We start from the raw sequence: 13,671 nt of genomic DNA on the forward strand, positions 1-13,671 counted from the left end.
CGTGTTCAGTATAGGTCACGGCATCTCGGATGACATTTTCCTGCACACCATCAGCATTCGTAGATTAAATCGGAAATGCATTTTACATTACCACGACGAGCCAGACGCCGAATGGCGGATTTGGTGATTCCCTGGATTTTATCACGAAGAACCTTGCGATGACGCTTGGTAGGGAACGCAAACATGATACCGCTCATTGTACCGTCCGGACGAGCATGTTGCTCGTGTGGTAAGCGAGCACCCACTGATACAAAACAAGCTCGCGTGACCTGTATATATAACATTCCCGTATGTAATGAAACGCTTACATGCTCCTTTTTGACGGCTCTGCGTGGGATAAGCTGGCAAATTGCGCATTTTCCTCGCTGTTTCCGAAGGATTTTCTAAAAATCCTTGTTTTGGTTTATTTATAGTAGTCGCACTAATTCCGAAATTTAATACGAAATACGTGCACAAATTTCCGATCAGATAGTGCAAAAATATTGCGATTTCGTCCAGTAGAACGGAAGATATTCGCATTTCAAATCTGGGAAAATTTCTCAACTGAAATTTTTGAAACGGGACCCCATATTGAAACGTTAGAAGTATTCTACTTCAAAAGTGCTCGAAAAATAGAACTGCATCTCAGCATTGCGATCGATCTGTTTTAGTCGATGATGTAAAATAGAACAATATAATATAATATCCATATAGAATAGATCAGCGTTGCGAAGGTTGCGAACAGCCTAATTATTGTGTTGCGTGACGATTTATACATGAAATTTCACAAACTGATCCAAAAAACTGATGTTTGTGATGCACGGCTTTTTATTTAATTCACAATCGATACAATGGACAAGTGAGAATGTAAATTAGCTATTCGATGCTTTGAGCATTGGTATCACTTACGATTGAAGATGGAACGTTTCAAGAAGAAACTTGGACCTTAGATGTTAGCGGGTAATTAATCATAAATCAACAGTGAGTATGCTTAAAGAGCACCTTTATATTTAACATCAACAAAATCGTATCAACTAGCCAATAAGCAAAATCTTTTATTTATTGCTATATCCCTTTTTGTGTTCCTGCTAAAAAAAATATTTTCGTGTTGATATGTGCTTGCCTTGCAATTATTATTAAGCTGGTAATATTACAAATCACATTCAAACTTGTTATTACTAACATAAACTAAGCATATAAAAATGGACGCGTTATTCATTGCTTCGTTAATATTTCGACAGGTAATTGGAGCCAAGGTGTTTAAGTAAAACCGAAATTAAGTAGATTACAAAGAGCGTGGAGATGGTGATGGTCATCCAACCGAGGAATGTTATTTCGGTCTGTGGGGGATGAACATGATCTAATAGCCCTAGCCAGCCTCCTTTCTCGACAAGCCATGTGCTAAGATCTTCCTCGATCACATCGGTTGTACCTTCTATCAATTGCTGTAAGTAGTCGTAATGTTCTTGGCGAACACAATCCACTGCTAATCCCCCAGCAATTGCAAACAGCGAGATCACCTTTCCCCAGGTGATTTCGGTTTTGAAGAGATCCTTTGCCACAATATGCAGTAGATAACCAACTGAGTCTGGTTCCGTCAATTCTCCCCATGGTTCAAGTGAAATTTGTCGACTCACGTTGCTGTACAACCTTGGGTGCATGCGTTCCAATTCCTCGCCCATTTCGTTCAAAATCGGGATTGTTTCACGAACGACCACACAGTTAGGAACATCCATCGTGCTACGTAAACGCTGCAGAATCTTCCGGTTCAGTAAACCAGCTCGCTTTAGGCGTCCTCGGATGTATTCACCACAGAGACATTGTCCCTGTTCAAACATGTAATTAGAGGAGTAAAGAACGCAAGAAGATGTTGAAAGATGTGCTGACCTTAAAAATCTGTCATTGAATTATTTTTCTTAGGGTCAATTTCTTCACCCTCGCTTAACGTTTAAGCCAGGTTTACCGGTGCAAATCCGGCTTAACCGTTAAGTCAAAGTAAAGAAATTGCCCATTATACCAATATTTTATACAGTCTGAGTGTTGTTATCAAAATGAACTGATATGTTGATCCACTATTTGTCGATTTCTTCGCTCTCGTTTAAATTTTAAACGAAGTTTGATGCATGGGTAAGCCTGGTTTACGAATTAAGCGAGGGTGAATAAATCGGACCTATAACGCACTTCATACGAGTTCTTTTGGGACCGATTTCTTTACCTACGTTCAACTTTTAAGTCAGGTTTAAGGCACCGGTAAACCCGGTTTGAAAGTTAAGCGATGATGAAGAAATAGGACCTTCGCCGATAAAACACGTTACTCAATAACTTCGCTTATGTAGTCAGTGCTACTCATTCAAACCTGGGTGTAATCAGTCTCCTTTTTGCATTACACCGGTGTAGCACAAAGAAAACACAAAAACGTTATGAGTTGCGCATGTTTTGTGACGAGTTATAGCACAATGTACTGATAACAACACTGCCCTTTTACACTTTGAACTGTGCACTAAGATCTTGATCATTGCACTGAACGCACAAAAATGTTACCTGACTGATCACATCCTGTGGCGTGGTTAAGTGATGGATTGGGCTGCGTCGGTTGGTCCAGCCGACGACGTTAGTGAATTTGTTAGTTGGTGTCTGAAGTGACATTTTAGTGGCCACCGACTAAATGTAAAAATTCACTAGGATGAAGCTGCACACAAGATCCGTACCACAGGATTCTCTTGGATAATCAGTCTAATTCGCTCTTCTTCACCCACAACTGCCCATTGGCAAGGATCACGATTTCATTCGGATTATGATGCTGCACTATTTGACAGTGGTTAGATAATTTAGTCGTGACCTGCTGCTATCGTTACTATTAGGCAATCCATGAGACGTTTCTGATCAGCTGATTATTTCTTGTTTACTTCTTCTGACGTTAATCCGAGGGGTGCGACGTCCGACAATATCGTTGATTCGGTCCAACATCAAACGAATCGGACTAACGAAAGATGCTTGTCGGACGAGTTTTTCTGTTCGCAGGAGCAGACTTGTTGACAGAACCCACCGCTGAATTGTCAAACAAACGTCTAATGGATTGCCTAATTGCATTGAATTTTTCAACATTTCGTGATCGGACATAATATCGCGATCGAACAGCATCAGGGTGGCCAGGTGCACATATTATTTTGTGTATCACCGATTTTCGATGTTCTGCATAGATATTCAAAAAGCACAGATCTTTATAGTTTTCTGTTTAAATGCGCTAATTTCCACAGTTTTCTGTTATAATGCACAGATTTCTCAATTTTTGACCTTGTGCTCAATTTTTACCTCCCGCGAAAACTATGAAAAGAATGGTGACGCCTTCTTGTTTTGAGACAAACATTACATAGGCTGCGCAAAGATTTCGATAGATATTACCTGGCACCCCTGAACTTGAACATCATACATTGATCATCATACCAAAGACGATGTTTTAAATATAAAGACACGCGGAGAGAAAAACAGTAAATTCAGTCGGAAATTGGCTAATCAGATGGCGAATCGTAAACATTGCGTATACATATACTGCCCATGATCGCATATCAGTCTCATAAAGATAGGAAATCCCATAGAAAACGGGACAACTATGCCATCATGGGTACTATATGCCATTGCAACTGTGTTAGTGTACTAGATGTCAAATAAGTCAAAAGAGATGAGCGAAGACTAAAGCCAAAAGTTTCAAAGGAACCCAAAACAACGGTTCCAAACGAGCATTGTAAACAAATATTGCGGATTTCGGAAGTAACTCGTGGGTAGTATTGAGATTGAAATAAAAAGAAATACATGCAATCATGCTTGCATACGGAGTGTAAACTTTATATACATACATACTAAATAACTTTTATGATACAAATAAAGTACGAGAAAATTCAAACACATTACAAAACAATTGATCGATTGTCTAGTCTTTCATTTTATATAAGTGGTAGATGCAAAGTCTGAAGATTATAAACATATCGACTAGTTTTTTTCCTAATATCGTGATATTCGTCATAAATATTAATTTTGAATGTTATCAGAAAATTGTGCGATAATATTGCTATAAGGTAGCATTTAGAGTTGCATGATTGAGTATTTTGCGAAATATTTTGCAAAAGAAATTCGTCAAGTGTTCATTAAAACAACAAGTCACTCGCTGATTACACAAAACTCCTGGTTGCCGTGTTGAAGGTAGTTTCCGTTTAGCTACGGCAAAAATCATAACCTTGAGTTTAATTTACTTAAATTTAAGTTGAATTTACCTAATTTTGATTATACTCCAAACAACTCAAAAGTATCTTACTGCACGGAAGACCTCCACTGAGTCGAATCTCTCGTTTTGTTTTTGACAACACTAATAAGTGCGAAAGCGACGCACAACTCAAAAGTACCTAAATTTAAGTTAAAAGAACTTATTCTGTAGGTTGTTTTACGGTTGCGTGTAGAGTCTGTGGTATTCCCGCACAGAGGAATGCGCAACACTGCCCAAAATGATGCCCTCTTTCCCAGTAAAGCTCAGCCGGAATTGAACTGGAATTCTGGCTGGTTCCAGTTCGTACACGGGCTCCAGCGACACAACCGATTCTAACTAGAATCGGTTGTGTCACTGGAGCCGGAATACGAACTGGAACCAGCCAGAATTCCGGTTCATTTCCGGCTGTGCTTAACTGGGTTATTGTTCCTGGCACGCATAGTATTTGTTGTAACTTTGAGTGACTTCAACCAAGATACACAATAATTTATTATGGAGTGAATTGAAAATCGACTGTTTCGTGGCTTATAGCACTTTATTCACAATAATATCCATGTAATTTATTTTACATTGTTACAAAAAAGTATAATAAACTGAATCAGCTTTCATACAAAAGTTGGACAAAACCTCAAAAGTGGCCTGAATTTGATGAAAACTTCACATTAAGGTAATTTTGTGACGCTGAATTCATATTTGATGTTTATTTTTTGTTTTTTTATTGCCTCAAAATTTTGACACTTAGGGCGGTTTGAAAATTCAATATTTACGAATATAAAGTGCACTACATCCGAAAATTCGGTGATTGTTCCGAATCGCGGCTTTTTCGAAAAAAGGGTTAATTTTTCGGAAATGGTTCTATGGCCTATTTTACAACAAGCAATAAAAAAAATTCGGGGGAAAGCTTTAAAGTAGTTTAAATTGGAAAAATAAGTTTTCCCCCATTACCTTTATAACAGTGGCATTGCGCATGAGAAAGTGACGCTAAGGGCGAAGGTAGTGTGATGTGGCTTGGCCGCATAGTCGAGTCCAAAGGCGCAAAGCCGCTGAGAATCCGCTGGACAAGGTGGTCTTGATTTTTTATTTCGTTTATTTGACACGGCTCATAGCGGTAGCTTAACGGAGCCATGGATCTTTTATGTGTTTACAATATGTAAAAAATAAAAATAAAACAAATATTATTGATTGTCCGTTGGATCTCGTGCGCGCAACTTTTTATTGCAAGCGGAGACCTTCTTTCGCGGCTCGCCTATTGCGTCATGGGGACCATTTAATTCTCTCCTGTCCTCCAAATCAAGGTCATCATCGTTAAAAGTGCCTTGGTGCTCGCGACCAGATGTTTGCTATTATCTTCATCACCGATGTTGCTTACAGTGGTTTCTGGGATGCTGGATGCTGCTTTGGCAGTTGTCAATATGGACTGAACAGCTGCCACAAATTTGGCAACCGTTTGTGGTTCAGGTATTGGTATTGAAAACTCTTTTTTGGGTTGTTTTACCGTGGATTCGTTGGCAATCGGTAGAGATGCATTCTCCTCTGTATCTTCCGCGCAAGGTTGTCCGTGGTGTGCTGTTTGATTACAATACTTGCACGTGGGAGTTTGCCCCTCATGGGTGCATAACGTAGTTTGATTAATAGTAGCTTCGTGGGTTTTGAGTTTTATAGTCAAGTGGGAGGGGATAGGTTTTTCGATCCGCATCCTCACCACAAGAACACCGTTAGGTGTACCCGGGAAGAAATTTCTGCACGTATCACGTGTAACTGATTCTACTTCGCCGTATTGCGACATGTATTTTGCGATTAGATCAGGAGGGGTACGTGGTGATAGGTCATGGAACTTTACATCTACATAGTCTGTTTTCTATATACACGGGAATCTTAATTCCAACTTTATCACTTTGAGCCACGTGCTTCAAGTTGTTCTGCAAAACGAAACGTTCGGCTTGTGCTAACGTGTTGAATGATATGAGTACGACATTACGAAGATGATGATACTGTAGATACATAACCTCCTTTAGCTTAAGCTGCATCTTCACCTTCAGAAGGTATTCTACTTCACGAAAACTCAATCTTATTGAACAGAATTTAAAGTCAACGACCGCTGTATGGGGTCGGAGCAGAGATTTTTCGTCAACTTTAGTCATGATGGCAAGAATGAATTAAAAGTTTCCTTTGTTCTCGAGACAATGCACCTAGGGGCAGATCACTTGTGATGCATTTTTAAAAATCAGCGAAATTAAATGCATTTATTTCCATCAAAATAGAAATTCATAATGTATTTTGCGTTGCCTGCAATGTGGTTTGCGTTGCGTGTAAGACGTCAAAACCCTACAGAAAAACTAGCCCTACATTTAACAAAACGTCGAACAAAGTGGATCAGCGTAGGACGTTTGTTAAACAAACTTTTCTGCGAGGAAGTGCCAAGCTGATGCAAAAATGGAAAACAAATACATTTTTTCTAATTTGATGCAAATTTGTTATACATTTTTAGATCAAGAGGTTGCTAGTTGATGTTCACTTGGTTCGATTGTACGTCTGACTTGGGCAGAAGTAGAAAGTAGACTCGAAATGCAATCCTATTTGCGGCCGTTACAAGTTTTACAATATTTTTGACAATACTAGAGAGAATTGACAAAAGTATTATACGTGAAATGGAAAAAAGTTGTATTGACGATGTGGATTTCAAAGGGATTGAAATATTGTAGCAATATCGCCAATACTATGTATTGACAAAAATATTGAACATGTAAGGGCCGCTATTGTTACTAAGTAAAATATTGTTAATGCCTAATGTGGCTACGCCACATCGCTTCTTGTCCTGCTGTGCGACTTCTCTGCCGCTCAGTCGGACTTAATCTAGGGATAGCCCCTATGTTTGAGTCGGTCACCCTTCGATAGCAAGATCAAAACAACATCGTACGGCGGATTCTCAGCGGCTTTGCGCCGCTTCGAATCCCTGGACTCGACTATGCGGCAAAGCCGCATCACATTACCTTCCCCCTTAACGTCACTTTCTCATGCGCAATGCCACTGTTAGTAAGGTGAGTGAGAACAACTTATTTTTCTTTAAAAATATTTTTTCTTCTATTTAAACTACTTTAAAGCTTTCCCTCCGATTTTTTTTTCATTGCTTGTTATAAAATAGGCAATTTAGAACCATTTCCAAAAAAAATAACCCTCTTTTCGAAAAAGCTGCTATTCGGAACAATTACCTCACCTTTTTTCATACTCGGGGCAGAAAAGGGAAAAACAAGATATTTATTTTCGGAAAGTACACTAATTTTCAAGTATCATGAACAACAAGCGATCTTTCCGAACTGTTTAAAAAAGTACAGCCACTTTGAACATTATAACTTTAATTGATTGCACGTTTTATTATTCGGTCGGCTACCCGACCATTCTCTATAGACTGTGGAGAACAGTTGCGCAAAGAGTGAAGTCAAGAAAGTCTACCTATCGAGCACAATTGGAATCCATCTCTGATACCTTTGCAGCAAAGTTGGATTCTAATTTTGCTCGATAGGTAGACTCTTTTCGGATTCACTTTCTGCACACTCTTTGCGTACCTTTATACTAAGGCCTTTGGTATTAGGTAGAATCGTTTTATCGTAGGTGATACAGTATGTATGGCACATTGTTCTAAGCGACTCACCCCTTACTGTGAACCATTTGGCGAAATTTTTAACTTTTGGTTAAAATTTGACACTTTGAAAAGTATTAAAAAACGAAAACGCTATTAATTCTATCCTTCCCCAACACGGATGGCTTCGCTCGCGAAGCACCTCTCGAGCGGTTCGTGGTTTGCATAGGATTTTCATTACACAGTTTTAGTTTATTTTCATATTCGCATCACAATATAATTATTACCTGGAAACCCATCTACCGTTTTAAGACTAGCTGATAATCAATGTTTTCAAAATTTGCAAAAATGCACCGCTAACAAATGAGCCGTAAAGAACAGAAGATCAAATTCCTACCCATAACGCGCTCTGTCAGTAAAAAATGCAGTGAAAGGAAATAGGCAGTTTGTTTTATTCATGCATCAAGAAACCTTTGTGATCAGTCTATTTCAACCATCAAAGGCATTGGTCACGATACTCAGTGTGCTCCTGCTTCTGCCCGAGCCAGTGCAAAGCGAACGAAAAAACAGTTACTTATGCGCATTGCCTGAAGAACAAAGGATACCGTTATTTTTATTCTTGTGTGATCTATCAAGATGACTGAATCTCATCAAGAAAACGTAATTATTCGGCCTAACACAGTGGCCATTGAATTCAGGTCTTTTCGCATAAGACCAAGTATTCGTGATGTGGAACATCTGCTGAAGGTGAAAATGCAGCTTCGGTTTTCGGAAGTCACCTGCATACAGCTTGAGCACGTCAGGCATGCGGTGCTGATAACCTTCAACAAATTTGCCCAGACGAAAAGATTCCTTTCGCAGAACAACTTAAAACAAGTGCTTGTTTGTGAAAACGCTGAAATCAAGATCCCTATATACATGGATAATGGGAATATTGATGTTAAATCACATGATTTATCTCCACTTACTTGCAAAGTGGCAATTAAAAGATTCATGTCGCACTTCGGAGCAGTAGAATCTATTACGTAGGACACATGGAGAAACTACTTCCCAGGTATTTCGAATAGTGTCTTTGTGGTGAGAATGCGGGTAGACCAACCCATTCCCTCCTACCTTACCTTGCAGTACAACACAGAAGGGGGTGATACCATTACACAGCGAACTCTTTGTACATATCAAGGACAAACTAATAAGTGCCAGTTTTGTGAACAAACGGCACGTTACGGAAAACCCTGCCCAGAAACAGCTGAGGAAAGCTCATCTCCAGAAAGATATGCACACTCAGTTCACTCACAAGAGTTTTGAAGTTTGTATGTGAAAATATATGAAGAATAGGCAATAGAAACAATAAATTCAATACAAAATGAGTAAAAATTTCTGAAGTGGCCCCCCCATTTTTCACAAAGTGGTGAATTTTGCAAAACATGGTTTAATTTTATTGTTTAGGTACCCCTAAACATCTTCGTGAAATATTTTGTCATTATTCGAAATATTTCTAATAGTTTTAGTTAATTGAAAATTTATACACCTTTTTATTATATTTTTTACAGCCATAGCTTAATTTCGAATTGCACCAAACTTCACTGGTAGTTTAACAAATGTTTAGTCTAGAAAATGTCGAAAAAAGTTTTAACAAATGTTAACTATTTCTACTTTTTTTAAACAATTTAAAAAAAAAGCTGTTTTAAATGGTTTCTTCACGTGATATTCATACCGTTTAAGTTGTAAAAAGTTGCCAGCTTTCAATTCCAAGAAAAAAAAAATTTGAGCAAATATAAGGTTTTTAAAATATTTGATTTTTTGTGTTACCCGGTATGCGAAAAACAGCGCGCGAGCGAAACAGTCGCTGGTCGCCACGGCACGCTTGGACCAACATTGCACTAGCGAACCTGCCGTACGCTCCGCGACACGTTTAGACAAGTATAAAAGTTGGCAATAATGAGTTTCGGTTGACAAATGGCGTGTGACGGACTCAATCAATCAGTGTTAGGAGACCAGTTGGTGCGATTATACTTGATACATACATACTGTTTATATTGTTTGTACGTACTGTTTATTACTTCATCGTTTTCGTTAAGTTATATTTCTGTGGTTGATAGGTCACCCGGAAGAGTGCATTAATTCTTTGTATAAAATAAAAACACATAACCAATGTGACGGCGCCGGTGGTTGAGTGGTAAGCGTGACCGCCACTCATTCCAGTTGGTCTGGGTTCAATCCCAGCCAAAGTCGTTGAGATTTTTCTGAGGTGAAAAAATCTGTGGTCACGTCTTCCTTTGGAAGGGAAGTAAAGCTGTCGGTCCCCGGTCCATGAGTTGATGGATCGATATCTCGTCCAGATAGTGGAGTCACCTCTCTGGCGTCGGTAAAGAAGAAGTAGATCCAACTTCTATACTTACTAACAAATATCCTCCTCCCGTGATACTTGTGGAGTGCGCAGTAGTATATACGGCCTCTAGCAAAAGCAAGTGTCGGACTAACAATTCCCTTTCCTTCCGCGATCTACGTTCGGGCCTGGCCGGCGCTCAATAAACACTTTAGGATTACCAGGAGTTGCACATTGAAAGATGTTTCGCTACTCCCAAGCATAATTATCCACTGATTCCCTGTGCAACTTCAGCTAGTCCAGATCGATAACGGAGTAGCAGCCAGGGGTGGTCGCACAAGCTCAATAAAAAAAAACATAACCAATGTGCGAGGGAAAATCTTTCCGTTGATACGCAAAAATTAGAATAAATGAAATTTGGATTGCAAATATACAATCGAATTGATATTTACATATGCTAAAGAAATGGTTTTTCTCCCGTGAGCAAGAACAGATCTTCAATGAAGCAATAAATAAACTATCGCATATAGAGCTAGTTTGTACTGATTATACATTATACTGTTTGTGTACAATTATAATAAAATTACAATGGTTTGATTGGACGAAGAGTTATATTGATTCTCTATTATGCACTATGAAATTCACGCTTCTCAGCAAAAAAGCTTGTCCTGGAAATGCAATAACAATTGATGAAGGTAAATTAGATGGCAAATTTTCAGATGACACAGGATGTGTTACACTGGATATTTTCGATAAGACTATCGCAACAAAACTCATTCTCTAGCTTTGCATTTGGTGTGGTCAGAGACTTGGCGAGCTCCCACCGACTCGCTCATGCGATGTTGGTCCAAGCGTGCCGTGGCGACCAGCGACTGTTTCGCTCGCGCGTTGTTTTTCGCATGCCGGGTAACACAAAAAAATCAAATATTTTAAAAACCTTATGTTTGCTCAAAATTTTTTTTCTTGGAATTGAAAGCTGATAAAATATGCAACATTTTACAACTTCAGCGGTATCGCGTGAAGAAACCATTTAAAACCGCATTTTTTTGAAAAATTGTTTAAAAAATAGTAGAATTAGTTAACATTTGTTAAAACTTTTTTCGACATTATCTAGATTAAACATTTGTTAAACCATCAGTGAAGTTTGGTGCAATTCGAAATCAAACTTTAGCTGTAAAAATATTATAGTAAAAAGGTGTATAAATTTTCAATTAACTAAAACTATTGGAAATATTTCGAATAACGACAAAATATTTCACGAAGATGTTTGGGGGTACCTAAACTATAAAATTAAAACATGTTTTGCAAAATTCACCACTTTGTGAAAAATTGGGGGGCCACTTCAGAAATTTTTACTCAAATGCCAGTGTCATCTTGTGCATCCTAAAATCTGTAGATATATAGCTTAAGGTATAAGGATCAACATTGCCGAAGACTGCAAATTTGAGCCGATTTTGCAGTAAAAAGATATTTTAATATAAAGTTATGTGTTGCCTCTCTTTCTCGCACATGCTTAGAATAGAAATTTTCAAAAAAATCGGTTGGTCTTCAAAGTAATAACTTTTTAGGGGAACTTTCAATCAATATGCAGTCTTCAACAAAGCTGTTCGTTATGAAATAAGCTACGCGACCATAAGTTTTAAGGTATGCAGAGTTACTGTGGAATTTTTTGTTGAGTAAGTTTTTAGTTCCGAGTTTCCATATATATATATATATATATATATATATATATATATATATATATATATATATATATATATATATATATATATATATATATATATATATATATATATATATATATATATATATATATATATATATATATATATATATATATATATATATATATTAGGGTGGGACAAAAATTAGATTCCAGCTCCGAGCAACTTTTTAGGTACCATTTGGGTCCTAGAACAACTGTGCAAATTCTTAGCTCGATCGGTGAAATTATATTTTTGCGCCCACTGTTTAAAGTTTACACGGGATTTTGTATGGGAACATTAACTTTTGCAAAATAATTCCTCCAGGAGTCGCCCATTACTTCCTAAAAATAAATCATTATGTGGCTTTTATAGAAAATTTAACAAAGAAACAAAGTCTCGAAAACCACGAAACGATCTGACGCATGAAAAAAAAGTTATTAAGCAGAAACCGATTGATGCTCTGACAATTCATAAAATATTCATTTTTTCTAGCACCACTGCTGTTGGTTATCCAATTATACGCAATTTTGATTTAATCCTCCCGTAATGTGTCTAAATCGTTTATCTATACTATTTGGCCACTTCGCAAGGTTTTGAGGGATAAATTGAGACTTCTTTTATACATAATAAGAGAACGTTAAAAATTTTGTATATAATTAGACCGTCAGAAGCAGTGATGCTATGAAAAGTGAAATTTTCATCAATCTTCAGGGTATCAATCGGTTTTTGCTTAATAACTTTTTCCACAATCATCCGATCGTTTTGCAGTCTTCTAGACTATGTTTCCTTGATAAATTTCCTATAAAAATCAGACATCTACTTATTTTTAGGAGATAACTGGCGACTCTTGGAAGAATTAATTTGCAAAAGACAATTTTCCCATACGAAATCCCATGTAAACTTTAAACCGTGGGCGCAAAAATATAGTTTCACCGATCGAGTTAAAAATTTGCAGAGTTGTTTTGGGAGCTAAATTGGACCCAAAAAGTTACTCGGAGCCAAATTTTATTTTTTTCATATAACCATGTCCCACTCTAATATATATATATATATATATATATATATATATATATATATATATATATATATATATATATATATATATATATATATATATATATATATATATATATATATATATATATATATATATATATATATATATATATATATATATATATATATATATATATATATATATATATATATATATATATATATATATATATATATATATATATATATATATATATATATATTACTATAGAAACTTGAAACATCTTGTGGGTAAACTAGAGCTATTGGAAAAGCTCATATTTAGCATATGATCTGTGCATCCAATTACCATTTGAATTAGCAGTGTTCCGAAAAAAGTCAAAATTGTTGCCGGTCTATTAGTCATCCATTAGACCGAAATCGCTCATACTTTCAAGATTTTTTCCGAGGCCCAGAGGGCCGAGTCTTATATACCAATCGACTCAGCTCGATGATTTGGGACAATGTCTGTGTGTGTGTCTGTGTGTGTATGTAACGGACAAACTCTCATTCGTGTTTCTCAGCAATGGCTGAACCGATCTTATCCAAACCAATTTTAAATGAAAGAACTATCAAACAGTGTTCGGATCAACAATAACACCTCTTTGGCAATCGACGTTTACTATAAGCCGATCAAAGCTAAAATGTATTTTAAATGTTCACTGTTAGCAAATAAGTTTTACTTGTTTTAACAATGTTAGGTTTAAATTTAGAAATAGGCAAATTTTACTCAATAGTTTTACTCACATTTAGTGTTTCTTTAGTCTGATTTTCTCCTCCTCACTACTTC

General features: G+C 37.1%; 1 protein-coding gene across 1 annotated transcript; it reads right to left on the bottom strand.

Moving 5' to 3' along the window:
• Positions 1 to 789: 789 nt before the first annotated feature.
• LOC131692301 (bcl-2-related ovarian killer protein-like) lies at positions 790 to 3,040 on the bottom strand. The gene is made up of 2 exons (XM_058979286.1): positions 2,521 to 3,040; positions 790 to 1,805 (listed from the first exon to the last, which is right to left on the bottom strand). Exons 1-2 carry the CDS (start codon positions 2,623 to 2,625, stop codon positions 1,206 to 1,208), a joined length of 705 nt encoding a protein of 234 aa, XP_058835269.1. The 5' UTR covers positions 2,626 to 3,040; the 3' UTR covers positions 790 to 1,205.
• Between the last annotated feature and the right edge of the window lie 10,631 nt (positions 3,041 to 13,671).

Source organism: Topomyia yanbarensis, chromosome 3 (assembly GCF_030247195.1).
Source record: "Topomyia yanbarensis strain Yona2022 chromosome 3, ASM3024719v1, whole genome shotgun sequence".
Classification (NCBI taxonomy): Eukaryota; Metazoa; Arthropoda; class Insecta; order Diptera; family Culicidae; genus Topomyia; species Topomyia yanbarensis.